At 40.1% G+C, this 21,317-nt stretch overlaps 1 protein-coding gene across 5 annotated transcripts in view; it reads left to right on the forward strand.

Moving 5' to 3' along the window:
• Positions 1–1,077: 1,077 nt before the first annotated feature.
• Positions 1,078–21,317, forward strand: part of tmem131l (transmembrane 131 like) — a 91,432-nt gene continuing 71,192 nt past the window's right edge. For 4 of the 5 annotated variants that reach the window (XM_024398418.2, XM_024398420.2, XM_024398422.2 and 1 more), the window contains exons 1-2: positions 1,078–1,406; positions 2,316–2,386. In XM_024398418.2, the coding sequence (XP_024254186.1) occupies positions 1,283–1,406; positions 2,316–2,386 (195 nt within the window). In that variant the 5' untranslated portion in view covers positions 1,078–1,282. The remainder of the gene's footprint in view (positions 1,407–2,315; positions 2,387–21,317) is intronic. The other variant, XM_024398419.2, reaches the window with a different exon arrangement.

A 21,317-nucleotide genomic window follows, 5' to 3' on the forward strand; every position in this document is an offset into this window, starting at 1 on the left:
CGAGATTGTCTGAGACCAGCCACCCGAACAACTGATGAAACAAGAGTATTTCTGTCTGTAATAAAGCCCTTTTGTGGGGAAAAACAAATTCTGATTGGGTGGGCCTATGCCCTCCCAGGTCCACACATCGCTGGCACCCCTACCCAGTCATGTGAAATCCATAGATTAGGGCCTAATGAATTTATATCAGTTCCTTAAATGAACTGTAACTCAGAATTATTGCCTGTTGCATTTATTTTTGTTCAGTATATATTACCTGAACCCTCTACCGTGTGCAGATATTATTTCAAGCATAACATACCTTGTCTAAACATGTTTGGCCTAAACGTTTGAACAGTGACACACCCACCATGGAAGAGTATGTGTGATATTTGTGTGTGAACCTGCTTAGCCTGTCCATTCTGATTCATTAAGGTTGACCTGAAGTCTGCACCCCAAAAAATGTTGTTCACCCTTGATCAGTAGTGTCCAAAATGTACTTAATTTACATATAGGCTTGTGACTTTTATGTATTCCACTAATTGTCTACCAGCTATTGTTGCTAACCTAACACTGGCCTACAGCATATGGCCTGTTTCAATGTTGAACTTGAATACCAATGTCCTTTAAAACTCTTCAGTTATAAAACTAGTATTAGATGAAGTGCAAGAAATGTGCTTTATGTGACAGGGTTCTCATGGCATAATTTGAGTTTGCAGGACTTCATTGGTGTGGATGTTGGAGGGACTTCTAGTACTATGAATATTGCAGTTTGATTATTCTATATGGGAGCCACATGATGGAATCTCGCTTAACCTTTGGAGTGATCTATTGATTGGCACAACGTTTTTCAACTTCAGTAGTACGGGGTATGGGGGATTTTAAAACAATGGGTCCACAAGCGCATCATCATAACCTAGATTTGTTTTGGTTGACCGCATGACAGTTGTTTGCCCGCGCGGGGAAAAAAACGAAATAGAATGTTTCGCATAAACTTTGTTTTCTGCACGATTTACCTGCGTATTGGACTGGCCAAGCGATATTCCCATGAGTTGAATCATTTGGTGCGTTTAGTTCGTCACGTTCAAGTCCACCTCATTGTGCCAAAATCAGCCAACGCAGGCAGGCCGATGAATGCAACGCCTTGGCTGTGGTCGGCGCATACTCTCCACACACACACACACAACGAGAAAGAGGGCGAGGAACAGAACAGGGTGGGAGGGTTTGCTAGACGGGGAGCGAAAGCAAGAGAAAGAGAAAGCCAAGCGTAGCACAAGGCAGGCTGCTAGCTGAACAGGGCAGCATGGCGGTGGTACGGGAGTTCCAACAAGGCAGCCGCTGTCACAGAAAAACGTGGATTAATATTATACTCGGAATTCTACCGCTACTTTTGCCCTGCGTACAGCATGGAGGGGCTCAATTGCAAGGTCTGGTGAAGTACATTTTTCTTCAATAATTAACGTTAACCACCCATTGCGAAAATGTCGGCGAGAACTGCCAGTAACGTTAGAGCGAACGTTACGGAGTTGACAGTGAGGACAAGTCGCTATGCGAAAACGGGAGGGCTACTGCAACCATCGTATTGTGGATTCCAATTCGGCATCATTTGCGTGATCATTTCGAATGTGTTAATGTCTGCAGAAATGTTGCGAACGTCGTTCACTTATAAGTGATAAGACTATTTTATTAAGTTTTTAATTTAAAAAAAAAAATCAGTGGACAGTTTCCTGTGTTGGTTCATGCAAGCCATAACGTTATTTCAGTGAAGTGTCGCGTTACAGTAGCTAGCGAATTTAGCTACAAGGGAACTTCGTTTAATGATAGTTAGCTTGCCAGATGCCATTGTTTTCACTTTGGTTGGGTGTTTTTAAATGTTTCAGTGTATTTATTGGTTATGTTATAAATGTATAGCTCGGCTTTTATAAATGTTAAAGCTATGTGTTTACACGCTAGCAAAGCCAAAGCTAGCTAACCTAAAAGCAACGTTGATGATGATAATTTGGTGGGTGCTTACTGGCCTATTTAACACGTACAAGTGTGTATTAATATTGCATGTGTGAATTGAAAAATGTGATATCCCAACTCTCCCCGAGTCACCCTCGGAGAGTGGGATCATGGGCAGTTGAATACACGCCTTTGTCAGTCATGCATTTGCACAAGTTTATGCTAAACGTTGACAAACAGCCGTTTGCGCTGTCCCCTGTTATAATTTTTTGGGGGTAAAGCATTTTATCCAGACATTATTTCTTTCTTTTTATCTGATGTGCTTGACAGCGAGTGTTTTCTGCTCAAGCTTTCACATTTACACCTCGTCCCCCTCTCTTCCTCCCACCAAGCCCTGAGTCAAATGTCCAGCGTGGTCGAGGTCTGGCAAGCTGAGGATGCTGACCCAGTAGTCCCAACTCAGGTAAATACAATACACAATTTTTTGAGATGGTATAAACCTTGATTGCAGATGACATAAAGATAGGCAGGCATTTATATTTCTTTAACAAAGCATACCACCTCCCACGTGCATGGGTATATCACCCCATTGTTTATGTTTGCACGTGTCTTGGAGCGCAGTGACATCAAGGAGATTAGTTAGGTACTGCTACATTCTATCACTTCTGTGTGTTCTCTAATTTGTCGAACTGTTAATTATGGTTCTATTTTGCCAAGTCAGCTAAACGTGTTCCTGTTCTAAACGTGAGGATTTATGTTTGAAGCAAGGAGTCCAAATGGAGGCGGGGAAGAATTTGCCAAGGCCACCTGCTAGAGGAATAGAGGGTGCCATGTGGCCTGCCCTGTTACTTGTCGGAAGTGTGCAATAATAGTGTGTCCATAAACAGCAGAGCAAAGCCCTGTCTTAATTATCTCCATCTCATACATATCTTACACATTTTATTTGTCACATGTGCAGAATACAAGAGGTAGACCTGTGAACATTTCACAGTAATAACCTGTTGTATTCCGTGCATCTCTAACATTACTATGCTACAGAGAAAATAGCCTAGCTAGTCAAATCAATGAAGTTGGCTAAATAAATGTAAATATGATTTAATTCACCTGTGTTACTGGCACTATGATGCAAAAGCTTTTTTTTCATGATGACACCTCACAAACTTCCCGAATTTCAAGTAATGCATTGTCAGTGCTGCAGTGTGTTTTGCATTTTGGCCTTGTCTGCATTTTATGCTGCAGCTGTTATGTTTGACTTTTTATGTAATCCAGGAACACCCTACATATTTTGTTTTACTGATTGTCAGTGAAGCTATGACGGACTGTCATGTTACCTGCAGATAAGACGCTTATTTTAATTGAACCTAGGATAAAACATATTTGAAATGTTTTCAAATACCTGGTCATTTAGGTTGTGTACACCTTTTGACAGTCGACGCAGAACTAAAACATTATGCTTTCAATTGTCTATTTGATGGGAAGTAGAATTTGCCTAGTTCCATTTTCACATAGAAATGGTGTACCGGTACATTTCAGAAGCTTACCCTGACATATAATGTCACCTAAGTTAGACCAGTTGTTTTTGTTCGTATTCCCACCGAAAAAGGGTGTGTACTGTGCATCGCAACTTAGTTAGGCGTACATCTGCTCAGTCCAATGGGGAACCAAGGTAATCCTGTCAGGGTTGCAAATTATTTGGACCTGTTGATAGCAAGTTAAAGTTAATGACAGAATGCTGCAATTGTTTACATTCCTCAGTATTTGTCAGGCTCAGATAGGCAGGGCTGTGCTGTGAATGGAGTAGCTGTGTCTCAGCACTATGATTTGTGAAATGTAGTAATTACATAATCTGTTTGCACTTGGCTGTGTTTAGTAGGTTCACAGTTTAGCTAAATGTTTCTTATTGGACAAGTCCAGGTTGTCCTTCCCTGTTTCATTGTTTTCTTCCGTTTGGTGCCTAATGAATATAGTCCTTGTTTAAGATTGTTGTTGTTGGGTGGAAGATGTTAGCAGCTCACTGAGGTGATTCGGTGCAAAGATATCACGGTTTGTTTTAACCGTGCCACAACAAACCACTCCCTCTATAAACTATAACTGGTTGATCTTGGTTGCGACAATTTACAATGGAATATTAAAACAAATATTTAAACTTTAAAAAATATATATATTTCAAAAATATAAAGATCAGTCATTCCACCTTTTTGAGTGTAACTTGGTCCATAAAAAAACAGATTTCACATAATTTTTAACATTCTGTCATAAAGAGCACATGTTCAACTTCATTTAACACATTTTTCCATCTCAAGAGGTTAAATAAATTACTATAGTAAGTGCCAAATAAAGTAACATGGTTGGCTGTAACAGGGTTGACGATTTCATCTTAAATCAACCATAAATCTCCTTGTGACAGGGGTAATGGAAGCGTGTTGTGTGCAACAGGGAGTGTCAATTGAATGCAAGCTTCACAAAAAAAAAGTGAATTGTTAACAATGCTAGCGCCTCTATCTGTGGGTATCAGTGTTGACGTGTTATGCTCGACACGCTCAGTTTTCCACCACAAAACACCAGAAAATGGCCAAAAAAAGTAGAAACAGCACAACTGCTTTTTACACTTTGATTTGACTATTAGATGTTCAAAGTTTCTTTCGAGAGAAAAATATTTTAAAAGGAATAGTTTCACCATATTGAAATGAGTTAATCTCTTAAGGGTTGACCTTAAATGAGGGACAAACATAAATGAATCAGTAATCAAATGAATTGAATCTTCAAAGTTAATTAGTCAAAGCAACAAAATAACTAGGGCTTTACAATGATAGTAAAAACTTGACAAAATGTTGTGGGTTAAAATCTTAAGTCACAGAGGGTATTTATTAAGGATCCTCATTTACTTATTTGATTTACTGCTGCCTAGGGAGTCCAGCAACATTAATTTTATATAACTGCCTTAATTGATAATCCCTGATAAGCCGGTGTTTGAAGGATAAATTGACACGGGTGTTAGGCCCGAGACGAGTTTGAGTGCAAGCAAACCGTGCCAATACAGTGCATTCGGGAAGTATTCAGACCCCTTGACTTTTTCCACATTTTGTTATGTTACAGCCTTATTCTCAAATGGATTAAATAAAACATTTTCCCCATCAATCTACACACAATAACCCATAATGACAAAGTAAAAAGAGGTTTTTAGAAATGTTTGCACATTTTATTAAGAATTAAAAAATGATCACATTTACTTACGTATTCAGTCCTATTACTCAGTACTTTGTTGAAGTACCTTTGACAGCAATTACAGCCTCAAGTCTTGTTGGGTATGATGTTACAAGCTTGACACACCTGTATTTGGGGAGTTTCTTCCATTCCTCTCTGCAGATCCTCTCAAGCTCTTTCAGGTTGAATGGGGAGCGTCGCTGCACAGCTATTTTCAGGTCTCCAGAGATGTTTGATCAGGTTCAAGTCCGGGCTCTGGCTGGGCCACCCAAGGACATTCAGAGACTTGACCCGAAGCCACTCCTGCATTGTCTTGGTTGTGTGCTTAGGGTCGTTGTCCTGTTGGAAGGTGAATCTTCACCCCAGTCTGAGGTCCTGAGCACTCTGGAGCAGGTTTTCATCAAGGATCTCACTGTACTTTGCTCTGTTTGTCTTTCACTCAATCCTGACTAGTCCCTGCCACTGAAAAACATCCCCACAGCATGATGCTGCCACTGCCATGCTTCACAATGGGGATGGTTTCAGGTTTCCTCCAGACGTGACGATTGAACTATTTGGCCTGAATGCCAATCCTGGTTTCATCAGACCAGAGAATCTTGTTTCTCATGGTCTGAGTCCTGGGGTGGCAGGGTAGCCTAGTGGTTAGAGCATTTACCTAGTAACCGAAAGGTTTCAAGTTCAAACCCCTGAGCTGACAAGGTACAAATCTGTCGTTCTGCCCCTGAACAGGCAGTTAGCCCACTGTTCCTAGGCCGTCATTGAAAATAAGAATTTGTTCTTAACTGACTTGCCTAGTTAAATAAAGGTAAAATAAAAAATAAAAGGTGCCTTTTGGCAAACTCCAAGCGGGCTGTCATGTGCTTTTTACTGAGGAGTGGCTTCCGTGTGGCCACTCTACAATAAAGGCCTGATTGGTGGAGTGCTGCAGAGATGGTTGTCCTTCTGGAAGATTCTCCCATCTCTACAGAGGATCTCCGTCAGTTACCATCAGGTTCTTGGTCACCTCCCTGGCCAAGGCCCTTCTCCGCTGATTGCTCAGTTTGGCTAGGCGGCCAGCTCTATGGAGAGTCTTGGTGGTTCCAAATTTCTTCCATTTTAAGAATAATGGAGGCCACTGTAGGGTTGGGCGGTATACCATATTTTATGATATACTGGTATTGATGCAGGGACCGGTTTTGGTTTTTACTTTACCTTCAATATTGGTATTTGAATGTTTGGTTTGTTAAATGTGATACGCCATGTGTAATGTCAATTTTATGGTTTACTTCGCTACTTGAATCATCTCTTGCCGCTCTTTCTCTCCATGCCACTTTCAACACAGACCTAGCCATGCCCCCTGTCACTCAAGGAGTGCATTTGATGTTCCTCAACCACGAGACACTTGCGTTCAGTCTGCATGGTCAATGCAGCACATGCAACAATGTTGATGACAACAATGCTGTTTTCACTTTGCTTCTTAATATAAATCCACTTGCATTCTAAACTCAAAAAAAAATAAAAAAAATAACCACAATCTAAACTTCACAGATCTTCATTGTAAAGGGTTTAAACACTGTTCCCCATGCTTGTTCAATGAACCATAAACAATGAATGAACATGCACCTCTGGAACAGTTGCTAAGACACTAACAGCTTACAGACAGTAGGCAATTAAGGTCACAGTTATGAAAACTTAGGACACTAAAGAGGCCTTTCTACTGACTCTGAAAAACACCAAAAGAAAGATGCCCAGGGGTCCCTGCTCATCTGCCTGAATGTGCCTTAGGCATGCTGCAAAGAGACATGAGGACTGCAGATGTGGCCAGGGCAGTAAATCGCAATGTCCGTACTGTGAGACGCCCAAGACAGGGCTACAGGGAGACAGGACGGATAGCTGATCGTCCTCGCAGTGGCAGATCACATGTAGCAACACCTGCGGAGGATCGGTACATCTGAACATCACACCTGCGGGATAAGTTTAGGATGGCAATAACAACTGCCCGAGTTGCACCAGGAACGCGCCGACTGTCCGCAATAGGCTGAGAGCTTTGACATCGGTTTTTCACATCGGCTGATACCGATGTTAGCATTTTTAGCTAATTTCGTCTGATTCTGATATTTTCACCGACATATCGTGCATCCCTACTCCCTGGCATTTTATATCGTGCATCCCTACTCCCTGGCATTTTAATTTGTGGTCATCTCAAATGCTGTATTCAAAGTGCCCACTATTATATTCTTATAGATTTAGAATAGTAATTCGATGTCCATGATTCCAAAAGTTTTGCTCTAATTCGGAAGTCAAATCGCATTTGCAACATTTGGTTAAAATTAGGTCCTATATTATTTGCCAATATCGTAAAGCCCTACGTGGCAGTGTGGAAATTCTCAATTGAGCAGTGGTTTAAAAATACTTTTAAGTACCACGTAAGTTTTTTTTGTTTCTGTAATTTACTGTTTTTTAAATTTTTGACAACTTTTACTTCACTACATTTCTAAAGGAAAATACTGTACTTTTTACTCCATTTTTCCCTGACACCTTACTTACTTACGTACTTACATACTTGTGGCATTTTGAGTGCTTAACAGGACAGGAAAAGGGTCCAATTCACGCATTTGTCAAGAGAACATCCCAGGTCATCTACTGCCTCTGATCTGGAGGACTCACTAAACACAAATGCTTTGTAAATTATGTCTGAGTGTTGGAAGTGTGCCCCTGGCTATCTGTAAATAAAATAAGAAAAAAATGGTGCCATTTGGTTTTCTTAATATAAGGAATTTGAAATGATTTATACTTTTACTTTTGATACTTAAGTATATTTAAAACAAAATACTTTTACTCAAGTAGTATTTTACTGGGTGACTCCCTTTTATCGGAGTAATTTTCTATTAACTTATCTTTACTTTTACTCAAGTATGACAATTGGGTACTTTTTCCAACACTGCAATTGAGTGCAGGAAATGCAGAAATGATAAAAGTGCTGACATTTATTTTGGTTGAAGTTTAATTGTTTTATACTGTTCAATCAGAATGGAGAGACTTATTGCAATCACTTAATCTATGTGTTGCACCCTAGGATCACTCACTACTCATAAAGCAAATGTAAATTTTATTATTTAAAAAAATTAAATACCGCCATACCGTCCAATTTTAAAATACTGTGATGTAATATTTTGGCCATATCGCCCAGCACTAGGCCACTGTGTTCTTGGGCACCTTCAATGCTGCAGACATTTTTTGGTACTCTTCCCCAGATCTGTGCCTCGACACAATCCTGTCTCGGAGCTCTACAGACAATTCCTTCGACTTCGTTGATTGGTTTTTGCTCTGACATGCACTGTCAACTTTGGGACCTTTTTATATAGACATGTGTGCCTTTCCAAATCATGTCTAATCAATTGCATTTACCACAGGTGGACTCTAATCAAGTTGTAGAAACATCTCAAGGATGATAAATGGAAACAGGAAGCATCTGAGCTACAATTTCGAGTCTCATAGCAAAGTGTCTGAATACTTATTTAAATAAGATATTTCTGTTTTTATCTGTAATACATTTCTAAAAACCAGTTTTCGCTTTGTCATTATGGGTGGGGTATTGTGTGTCGATTGAGGGGAAAAAATATATTTAATCCATTTTAGAATAAGTCTGTTACGTAACTGTGGAAAAAGTCAAGGGGTCTGAATATTTTCTGAATGCGCCGTACATCCTCAACACCGGCTTCTCGGGCATTTATCACTTTTATACAACGGGTTACCACATATTCAAATGAACATTTTTATTTTGATGTATTTATTAATACTACTTCGACAAGATATAGTCCCGACACACATCTAAGGATGCTAGACAAGCAGGCTGGTCGTTGGTTCGGTGTGCAGAGACGCGAACCAGTCATTGCGTCTTTTGTTCTCAATCTATGGACTCGACCCAGTCGTTCGTTCTAAATGTTCCATTGCCATACTGGCTGGCAATGTTGTTATCCCTTACTTGCTAGCTAGCCAACTGTGGCTAACTAGGTCACGTCAAACAGTGCAACCAGAATAACAGTAGCTGGATTAGCATTTGTTTAACCTCTTAAATGTGGAGTCCCCATATTTGGGGAGACTATTTTTCAATTCAGTCTGTGTGAACCGTAGCCCTATCTGCAGGGTTTCTGCGGAATGCCGAGTATCTTGGCTATTGATCGGTGTGACTTACTACCATAAATGGGCATACGAATATATAAGGTGGCGGGTAGCTTAGTGGTTAGTGTTGGGCCAGTAACAGAAAGGTTACTGGATCAAATCCCTGAGCTGACAAGGTAAAAATCTGTCGTTTTGCCCCTGAACATGGCAGTTAAACCATTGTTTCCTGGTAGGCTGTCATTGTAAGTAAGAATTTGTTCTTAACGCTACCCATCCCGGTAGCGGGGTAATTGTCATCAGCAACCGCTGAATAGCATAGTGCAACAGTCAAATAATATTACAAAAAAAATATTCATATTCATGAAATCACAAGTGCAATATAGGAAAACACAGCTTAGCCTTTTGTTAATCGACCTGTCGTCTCAGATTTTGAAATTATGCTTTACAGCGAAAGCAATCCAAGCGTTTGTAAGTTTATCGATAGCATAACATTATGTACACTAAGCATTAAGTAGCTAAGCAATCAAAAAAATAGTTTACCTTTTGATCTTCAGATGTTTTCACTCACACAACAAATGTTCCATAAAGATAATTTTTATACCCAAAATACTGAAGTTTGTCGCGTTATGTTCAGAAATCCACAGGAAAGAGTGGTCACGATAACACAGACGTATATTCCAAATATCCATAATGTCCACAGAAACATGTCAAACGTTTTTTTATAATCAATCTTCAGGTTGTTTTTAAAATATATATCAACCGTGTGTAGACAGTGGGAGGAACAATGGCGGCTTTACTCAATTGCGCAAAACTCACTCAGAGCCTCCACCTATCTACTTACGCAATGTGATCCTTCATGCTCATTTTTCAAAATAAAAGCCTGAAACTGTGTCTAAAGACGGACACCTTAGGGAAGCCATAGAAAAAGGAATCTGGTTGATATCCCTTTAAATGGAGGATAGGCATGCATAGGAATGGAGAGGCACTTCCTGATTTGGATTTCTCAGGCTTTCGCCTGCAATATCAGTTTGGTTATACTCACAGACAATACTTTTACAGTTTTGGAAACTTTAGAGTGTTTTCTATCCTAATCTGACAATTATATTTATTATTCTATTTTCTGGGGCTGAGAAATAGGCAGGTTCAAATGGGTACGTTTTTAAGCCAAAAGCGCAAATACTGCCCCCTACACGCAAAAGGTTAATTGACTTGACTAGTTAAATAAAGGTTACATTTAAAAAGGCCAGGCCGAGCTCATGACCTCACTTCAAGATGGCTGCTACCTACATACTGGTTAGCGTTGTGAAGCATAATCAAAATAAACAAGGAATACGTTGATAAACACCGAATGCCGGGCATCCATAGATCATGAGGATATATTATTTGTCTGCTTGTGACCTACTGTTTGATAACGTTTTTACCAACAAGGTAAGCTTCGATTTGGTCTGTGTTTGAGCTATAGCTACATGGGGGTATCAAATTAATTCTTAGGTTGTTAGGAACAAAACATTGGCAATGGGCTACATATCTGATGTATAACTTAATGGTAACATCGAATGTCCACGAGTGATCATATTTTTGATGCGCAAAGATATAATTTTGCCTGCTTAGGCACAGTTGGCATCCATTACACATGGGATTGCCTACTATGGCACCTTGACAGTCTAGAGGCTTTCCAGGGATATGCAGTTGACCTGGGTGGGACAAAGCAAGCTGTAGAACTTTTAAAAAATGCGTTATATGAAATATTGCTACCTTGCTCAGAGACGAGACACACCAAACACGCTACATTACATTGTAAACAGATTTCATTGCGTTTAATTTAATTGCCTTTGCATACAATTTGGCTTCTCGTGGGGGAGGGGGTGTAAATTAAGCATATCGAACAGGAACCTAAAAAGACAGTATACCGACCATAGAAGCTTTGAATAAAATACTGGAGTCGGACAAAGAGGATTCCGACTCGGGCCGACAAAGTTTGCTTTCTAGAGGGATTGGATCCATTTTAAGATCTGTAAGTCAATAATTTTCTTGACTTTATATCTAATTCACTATATTGTTTTTTTGTAAGCTTTTTGTGATTTGGATGTAGTTTACATAGGCCTATGTAACAAGTAATTTCAATGTTATGTAATTCCAAAGTAGTTATTGTCTAAGTTTCATCCTTGTAACTTTGGAGAGGCCACTAAACTCTCATGGCCATTGTTTATTTGTGGTTCTCACTTCTCCCTTTGTGTCCAAGGTGTTACTGTTTGCATTGTGTGTGTGCTTCACACCTAATGTGAGTCACTGTCCAGGTAAAGTTTAGGCTTGGTGTTTTTTCTTTATAGTAATGTCATTTTGTAAATTTAGTCAACTGTAATTCTGTCTCACAACAATCTCTATTTCATTCACCGCAGAGTGAAGGATGCAAATAATTTGGATGATGCAAGTTTCCCCTTCCCCAGTAAGCTTCCCCGCTGCTATGTCATTCACCCCATCTGATGGTTCTACATCCACTTTTCATAGACCTCTTGATAAAGAAAAGATGGGCTTGTGGCACCATTCGCCCTATCAGAATAGTTTTCCTCAAGACCAAGGTAAACGACATGACAAATACAGTGGAGAGGGGGACATTACGTTGGATCAGGACTAACAAGCAGCTTTTTTTTTTAAATGGAAGGATACTAGGAAAGTAACCATGCTCACCACACAGCGTAAGGCCATAACGACCATGTCTCAATGAGGGTGAAAAATGCCAATGGGGCATGGGTGAGGAAAAAAGTCCAGGTTTCTCTGAAGGACTACAATTCAAATATGGGGGTACCGACCTATCTGATGCTCTGATGGGCTACTACCAGTTCCTCCACAAGACCAGGAAGTGGTATAAGACTCTTTTTTTCCCCCACTTTGTGGAGATTGATACAGTAAATGCCAAAGTAAAAGGTCAAACCCCTCACACCCAGTTGGCCTTCTGAGAGCAGCTGTGTTGGAAATGACAGAATTGGGGACCCAAAGCCAAATCACAACTGTTAGCACTTGTTACTTTTCATTAACACAGACCCTAAAGCAAATCAGGTGGAGGTAAATGTGTTTATTCTTATTCAAAAAGGACGACTCATGTGGGGAGGTAAATGTTCATGCTCCCCTGTCCTCAGTGATTCTCTCCTGGGTGATTATCTCCTGTGATTCTCCAGTGAACAAAGGGACAGGGTGTAGTTTATAACCTAGCCTGGTTGACTGGTTGACCAGTTAGAATTCCTTGCAAAAAAACTGGGCCAATGGCCAAATAACAAGTATCCTGTTTCAGGCTCACTTTATAGACGCATTCCTCCTATGTCTCTAACGTTGCTCATTAATCCCCTATTACAGAAAAAACAGTATTTCCATTGATCATTAGTAATCTATTGAACTCTTGTACTCGGCGTGTTGTATTTATCTTTGAAATATTCTTACTCTCCCCTAGACCATTTTGAAAATAAATATACTTAAAAGGTATTTTTAGAAAACATGAAAAAATACAGAATAAATAACATTAGCAGCAAGCATAAAATCATTCACATTAAAAACACCTTGCATTTCTATAAAACACAAAGGGCATATTGTACTTGCTGTTACAATAAGAAATAGATTTCAAGCAAAGTTATTAGTATTAACAGGTGTAATGATGAGGAAACTCACAAAAAATGTAAGTCCTTTAAAGGGACCAGCTCTTCCACACTGGTATCAGTCCCACATAGATAACTATTAGAAATTCTGTTCTGACAGTCTGCCAGGAGTGAGGAATTCTTCTTCCGTTCCATTGGTTGATAAGGACTTTTCTAATGAACACTTCACCGGTGATCTTGTATCATTTCAAATACAGTCCTTGGATCAAGGGATATTGCTTCAGACTGTAGATTCTCATAACCTGTAACAAAGTAAACTGTAACGAAGGAAACAAAAAAGGTGAAAGTAACTTGTCCTGGTTTCAAAAGAGTGATATTTGACATAGATTTCCCTAAGTAAGCATGTCCCGATTTTCAGGAAAACGTTGGACATTTCACTTAGATATCCCTAATATGATGACTGCGGTGTACAACATAGAAGCTTATCAGGTTCTGAGCATCTTACATGGATCCCAAACCGGCTGCACGCGTGCGCCATCGTGCATACATTTATTTTTTCCCCCTACACCAAACGCGATCACAACATGCAGGTTAAAATATCAAAACAAACTCTGAACCAATGACATTAATTTGGGGACAGGTCGAAAAGCATTAAACATGTATGGCAATTTAGCTAGTTAGCTTGCACTTGCTAGCTAATTTGTCCTATTTAGCTAGCTTGCTGTTGCTAGCTCATTTGTCCTGGGATATAAACATTGAGTTGTTATTTTACCTGAAATGCACAAGGTCCTCTACTCCGACAATTAATCCACACATAAAACGGCCAACCGAATCGTTTCTAGTCATCTCTCCTCCTTTTTCTTTTTCATCTTTGAACTTATATGATTATCGGAATCTAAACGTTCATAGTACTACCACGATGACCGGCAAAATAGTTTCTTTCAATCACCCACGCGGGTATAACCAATGAGGAGATGGGAGAGGCAGGACTTTCAGTGCGATCTGCGTCAGAAATGGAAAGGAGTTCTATTTTAGCCCTTGGCATCACAGACGCTTGTTGTCGCAATAATTGAATAACATGGATTTCTACATTTTATTTTGCGACGTGTCCGTTCTGGTCAGCATGTTACTATGCTTCTGCACCTGAGATTGGCCCCTCATTTTTTTTCGTACTCCAAATAGGATGGTTTGGAACTGTAGATCCCTGCAGTTGTCTAATTTGCCATGTCATCGTTCCTTCAGAAATGTTCAGTGTAGAGTCAAGTTGCATAATAACATCAAGGCCTAACATTGGTTGTTCAAATGAACTTATCCACACCCCTGCATCAATCTTCATTGGATCAATAGATATTGATATGGTGGTTGGGTTTGTTTTATATGTCTCCCCTCCACACATCTTCTTGCCCGTGTACTGAGGACATGTATATTTTGCTTAAGATTTGGGCAATACAGTGACTCAAGCACCCTTATCTACTGCAAAGTTGTTAACCATCCCGTTCACATATATTCCATCCGATTTCATATGTTCACCAGCTGAGATGGGAAGTAAAGAGGGGGTCTATTAGTTTCCCTCCACAGCATCCAGCAAACTTGCTGCTGAGTCAGACAGAGCTTCTTAAATTTCTGCATCAGCATTGTATCATTGTCCCGTTTCCCCTTAGACAGACCTGGCTTCTCCTGGCCATTCTTCATAAGAACACGATTTATTTTCCGACATTCTCGTTGCCAGTGATCAGAAACCCGCAATAATGACACACCAGGTTTCTCTTCCACTGAACAAATAATGTTGTTAGTTTCACTCGGAACCTGCACAACTCTTGATACCCACGTCTCGTGGATGCATCAAAGTTTTTGAACATTTGTCCTACTGTTTTGGGGATGCTGATTTATGTGTGATTACTGTCACCGGAGGTTTGTCTTCACTACCTTTTACAGCCTGTGTTCTGGTTGGCCTAAGACGTCATTCGTCACTGCTGTCAGATTCTGTTGACTCAAAGCCATGCAGTGCTGACCAGATGCTTGAAACCCGATCATCCTTGCGGAACTCAGCCTAAGGGTAGATTGAGGGAACAAAGGGTCCACTTGTGGGGGTCAAGTCTATTTTTTTTTTACCACCCTTGCCTGTAATTGTTGAATTTCTTCTTTCCAGGTATTGAAATGTTCACCAAGAGCTTTCAAACTATCCTTATCGCTCTGCAATATCCTGTCATGATTCGCCAGAAAGAATTTCTCATCCCGTTAACCTACTTTGGCTATAAAAGTTAAAGACCGACTTGTCTTTGTCAACGAGTTAGACATCTGTATTTTTCCTCAAGCTTTTTGTATTACAGATAGATTTTGTCAACAATGACGGAATATTTATTTATTCTCTCGTCTACACTTCTCTACTTTGAAATGGTTCTTCATATCACTAGACGGTGAATTTAAAATCTTTTTCATTCTCACATCCGGAGGAGCTGTTAAGTGGTTTTCTCACTTAACAATGGCATTATATTAACTTCAAAAGTTGGTTCATATATATCTGTTTTCTATATTTATTTAACCCCAAAGAATGTGTGTGTAACCCCTTGTGAACACGTTGTCTCTGTAGGGCCTGGCTACCCATAAAACTTATGTTCACTTCAAAAAGCTTGTTGAAGGCTTACATTAACCACGTGCACAAATTGCTACTCTACTAGCAACTCCTATGCAACAAGGTTTCACAAAAAAAAAGGACTAACCGATTAATAGAGGACTTGAACCCCTGTAATAGAGAACAAAGACAAAGGACTTGAACCTTATACATCACAGATACGTATCACTCATTGCATGCACTAATTTGAACCTGATTTTGTTATTTTTAAAATGGTATTGGTCTAGACTCAGCCAGCACTATGCCATCAATCGGGAGATTGGGAGTCACCTCTTAAAGTGGGTTGCGCTCAGCCTTCTCTCTTTCTTCTGGATCAACACAGTTGAGTTTTTCTTGTTGTTCAGACAATTCATCCGGGTCACGGCACCAAATGTTAGCAGTTGTTACTCTTAAGTAACACAGACCCCAAAGCAAATCAGTGGGAGGAAAATAGGTTTTTATTCATATTCAAAAAGGACGAATCATGTGGGGAGGTAGATGGTAGATGTTCATGCTGCCCTGTCCTCGGGTGATTCTCCCTAAGTGATTCTCTCCAGTGAACAAAGGGACAGGACAAGTATCCTATTTCAGCCTCACTGTATAGACAAATTCCCCCCATGTCTCAGACCCGTTGCTCATTAATCCCCTATTACAGAAAAAACACGATTTCCAATGATCGTTAGTACTCTATTGACCTCTCGTACTCTGCGTTGTGTATTTATCTTCAAAATCTTCTTACACAACCATCACAAGACCCCCCCCCCCCCACACACTCAAGGTGAGTGCGACTATCCAGTTATGTCAGTTGGCTTTTTGTTTCCTGGCAGAGAGGGACTGCTTCAGACTATCACGACATGCTCAAGCTACAGTGAAATCTAATCATCTACACCTGGGATGTAAAATGTGCACGAATGCCATTTGTAAATAATACAGTTTATTTCAGCTAATGTCCCGTGCGTAACCAAGTTTGTTTGAGAAGACAATTGTGTATATTTTTAGTTGTATATCTGTTGCTTCTATATTGTTTTCGTAAGTAGTTCATTTGTATGTAGAACCAATACATTGGATATGCCTAGGCTAAACTTTGAGGCACTTGAAACACTTGAATATCCCCTGTGTGTCCCCCGACACCACCACAATGTTTGAGAGAGGTTGGTGTTGTAGGAATTTAGTTTTTATAGTGAACAATAATTTTTAGGCACATCCAGATTGCAAAAACAGTACAGTTACCACATTCGGACACTTTGGCGAGGTTGAAAGGACAGTTGAATGTAGCCTGGATACCCCATACCACCACAATGTTTGAGTGAGGTCGATATGATAGAACGTGTGTTTTTAATACTGAACAACCAGCATTTAGGGATTGCAAATATGTAATAGCACTGGAATTATCTAATTTACAGACATGCCAATTTGAAGAGGATTAGGGACACTACTAAAACATCTGCCCATTTCTAGTAGTTAGGTCTATCAATGTGTTTCCAGCTCTGGCCATCAATAATGCACTTATAGCTTGTCAATGAAAGATGACTTTTATAATTTTTATTTTTTATTTTAAATGGTTATTTTGTGTGTGCTTGATCTTAGGAATTACATAATTCAGAACACACATATATCTTCTGATCATAATCTCCCAGATGTTGTTTCCAAATATACCAAGTTTTTGCATGTCAGAATGTAATTACACATGAATAGCAGTTATTTTTTGGGTATGTCTATTTATGCGGAAATCTACATTTTGCCATTACATTTAAGAGGTTAAGCTGTTTCGCCTGGCATTGAAAATGTGCGCCCTCGTCAGCACACTGTTGTTCAGAGGAGCTAGCCAACAGCACAGCTAACACAATCGCGTCAAATTATGCCAGCTGATTCATGATTTTGACTGGTTGAGAAACGCTGCCTACCTATCTGTCTCGTCCCGACACCTTCATTACTATGGGACAGCTGGAGATCAAATTTGAATATTGAAACACTGTTGCAAATGTTGGAGAGACCGACAGCAAGGATTATTTAACATCTCCGATGTTAGTCTAAATTAAATAATGTCTGTATGCTTTTTATAGTGGCGATCAAGTTCATAAATTGCCTTGCTGGTCTGATTAGACAGTTGATTGCGCAGTCAGATGGAACGGAGTAAATAGGCATTTTAACATCATAGATTTAGCCGGTGGTAACTTGTGGAATAGACACCGGCTGGGATGCAGTTTTAACCAATCAGGATTAGACCAACCCGTTGTACAATTTAAACACATTGCATGGCATTACATTTCATAACACTTTTCACAACACACTAATTGTGTGCCCTCAGGCCACTACTCTACTACCACATATCTACAATACACAATACATATGTACTTCTGTGTAGTGCTTGTGTTAGTATGTGGATTGCAAGGGGTGAACAGATTGCAAGTCTGATTTATTGAGTTCTCCAAATGGTCGATATTAAAGGGAACTTCATTGAATATAATAGTCTTTTTAAATTCAATATCGATGCACAATTTCTTCATAAAATGTCAAATGGGTGCAAAATGCACTTTGTGGTACAACCTATTTCCTGTTGTTAGATCTTGTTTTAATGGGAATGAAATACATCTGTTTTGTTTCCTTGATAGCGTTTATGCCTAAATGCTCCGATGTCCAAACTGTATTTTTACGATAGATTAGTCTAATCTGATTTTAAAAAGTCTTAACTTCCATTGTAATTATCGTAATAGCTGTTCAAGATGAGTTAACTACGTCTGTCTCTTTGGCTCCATTTAGATAGGCAGCCCAATTCTATTTTTTTTCCCACCAATTGGTGTTTTGATCAATCAACTCTGAAAAAGATCTGACAAGAAAAGATCTAATGTGATTTAGACAAAAGACCAATTAGTGGAAAAAAGCTCAGTATTGAGCTGCCTGTGTGAACACAGTCTTAAGAAACAACAACAGATCACCATTTCCATGCTTTGTTAAATGTTTAAATTGAGTTTGGTCCATGAGTGACTAGGCGTACAGTGGGGCAAAAAAATATTTAGTCAGCCACCAATTGTGCAAGTTCTCCCACTTAAAAAGATGAGAGGCCTGTAATTTCCATCATAGGTACACTTCAACTATGACAGACAAAATGAGAGAGAAAAAAATCCAAAAAATCACATTGTAGGATTTTTAATGAATTTATTTGCAAATTATGGTGGAAAATAAGTATTTGGTCACCTACAAACAAGCAAGATTTCTGGCTCTCACAGACCTGTAACTTCTTCAAGAGGCTCCTCTGTCCTCCACTCGTTACCTGTATTAATGGCACCTGTTTGAACTTGTTATCAGTCTAAAAAGACACCTGTCCACAACCTCAAACAGTCACACTCCAAACTCCACTATGGCCAAGACCAAAGAGCTGTCAAAGGACACCAGAAACAAAATTACCTGCACCAGGCTGGGAAGACTGAATCTGCAATAGTGAAGCAGCTTGGTTTGAAGAAATCAACTGTGGGAGCAATTATTAGGAAATGGAAGACATACAAGACCACTGATAATCTCCCTCGATCTGGGGCTCCACGCAAGATCTCACCCCGTGGGGTCAAAATGATCACAAGAACGGTGAGCAAAAATCCCAGAACCACACGGGGGAACCTAGTGAATGACCTGCAGAGAGCTGGGACCAAAGTAACAAAGCCTACCATCAGTAACACACTACGCCGCCAGGGACTCAAATCCTGCAGTGCCAGACGTGTCCCCCTGCTTAAGCCAGTACATGTCCAGGCCCGTCTGAAGTTTGTTAGAGAGCATTTGGATGATCCAGAAAAGATTGGGAGAATGTCATATGGTCAGATGAAACCAAAATATAACTTTTTGGTAAAAACTCAACTCGTCGTGTTTGGAGGACAAAGAATGCTGAGTTGCATCCAAAGAACACCATACCTACTGTGAAGCATGGGGGGGGACATCATGCTTTGGGGCTGTTTTTCTGCAAAAGGACCAGGACGACTGATCCGTATAAAGGAAAGAATGAATGGGGCCATGTATCGTGAGATTTTGAGTGAAAACCTCCTTCCATCAGCAAGGGCAATGAAGATGAAACGTGGCTAGGTCATTCAGCATGACAATGATCCCAAACACACCGCCCGGGCAACGAAGGATTGGCTTCATAAGAAGCATTTCAAGGTCCTGGAGTGGCCTAGCCAGTCTCCAGATCTCAACCCCATAGAAAATCTTTGGAGGGAGTTGAAAGTCTGTGTTGCCCAGCAACAGCCCCAAAACATCACTGCTCTAGAGGAGATTTGCATGGAGGAATGGCCTAAAATACCAGCAACAGTGTGTGAAAACCTTGTGAAGACTTACAGAAAACATTTGACCTCTGTCATTGCCAACAAAGGGTATATAACAAAGTATTGAGAAACTTTTGTTATTGACCAAATACTTTTTTTCCACCATAATTTGCAAATGAATTCATTAAAAATCCTACAATGTGATTTTCTGGATTTTTTTTCCTTCTCATTTTACCTGTCATAGTTGAAGTGTTGAAGACAATTACAGGCCTCTCTCATCTTTTTAAGTGGGAGAACTTGCACAATTGGTGGCTGACTAAATACTTTCTTGCCCCACTGTATATGCATGCAACGTTATATAGGCTAGGTAGATTAACCTACACTAAAACACACCGCCCTTCAACTATACTGAACAAAAATATAAACGCAAACGCTTTCAAAGATTTTACTGAGTTACAGTTCATAAGGAAATCAGTCACTTGAAATTAATTAATTAGGCCCTAATCTATGGATTTCACATGACTGGGAATACAGATACCTTTAAAAAAAATGGCTCACAGTGGTGGGCCTCAGGATCTCATCACGTTATCTCTGTGCATTCAAATTGCCATCGGTTTAAAAATGCAATTGTGTTCATTGTCCATAGCTTATTCTTGCCCATAGCTCCACAGCCACGATGGGGCACTTTGTTCAACGTTGACATCAGCAAACCGCTCGCCCACATGACGCCATACACGTGGTCTGTGGTTGTGAGGCCGGTTGGACGAACTGCCAAATTCTCTAAAATGAAGGAGGCGGCTTATGGTAGAGAAATGAGCATTCATTTCTCTGGCAACAGCTCTGGTGGACATTCTTGCAGTAAGCATACCAATTGCACGCTCCCTCAACTTGAGGCATCTGTGACATTCTGTGAAAAAACTGCACATTTTAGAGTGGCCTTTGATTGTCCCCAGCACAAGGTGCACCTGTGTAATGATCATGCTGTTTATTCAGCTTCTTGATATGCCACACCTGTCAGGTAGATGGATTAACTTAGAAATGTTCACTGACAGGGATGTGAACACAATTCGTGTACTAAACTTGAGAGTAAGCTTTTTTGTGTATGGAACTTCTTATTTACTGGACTGATAGCCTGCGTCTGAGGGGAGGGAGGGATCAGCGGTGAGGCTACCGGTCACCCGACTCAACGTCCCTCCTCTCTTCGCTGAGAAAGGAGAAAGTCTTCTAGCTGATAGCGAAACAAACTTAAATCACACTGCATTACTTCTGCCTCATGCACCAATTAATGTTGTTACTCCTATGACCAGAGAAAGTGAAATATTCCTCAATATTTAAAAAGACAAGCTGCAAATCATAATAATATAGGAACATAAGGCTTTATTGTTGGGTTTTTACGTACATTTTTGGTGATTGACTAGGAATGGCTTGGAGGTTGGTGATCACTGCTGTAAAGAATTTGTTTTTCACCTTCTGGCAACACCAACGCCTCCATTGTATAAATGGGGGCTGCATGCACAAAGTTACTACTGTACTTTAAAACCCACTATCCCCACACAGCCACTCTCCTCCCGTTGTACAAAAAGCCAATGTACTGCTGAGAGCTCGCCAATGTGACTCATGTCATGGGCCCCAGATTGTTCCTAT

The sequence above is a fragment of the Oncorhynchus tshawytscha genome, linkage group LG34 (assembly GCF_018296145.1).
Source record: "Oncorhynchus tshawytscha isolate Ot180627B linkage group LG34, Otsh_v2.0, whole genome shotgun sequence".
Classification (NCBI taxonomy): Eukaryota; Metazoa; Chordata; class Actinopteri; order Salmoniformes; family Salmonidae; genus Oncorhynchus; species Oncorhynchus tshawytscha.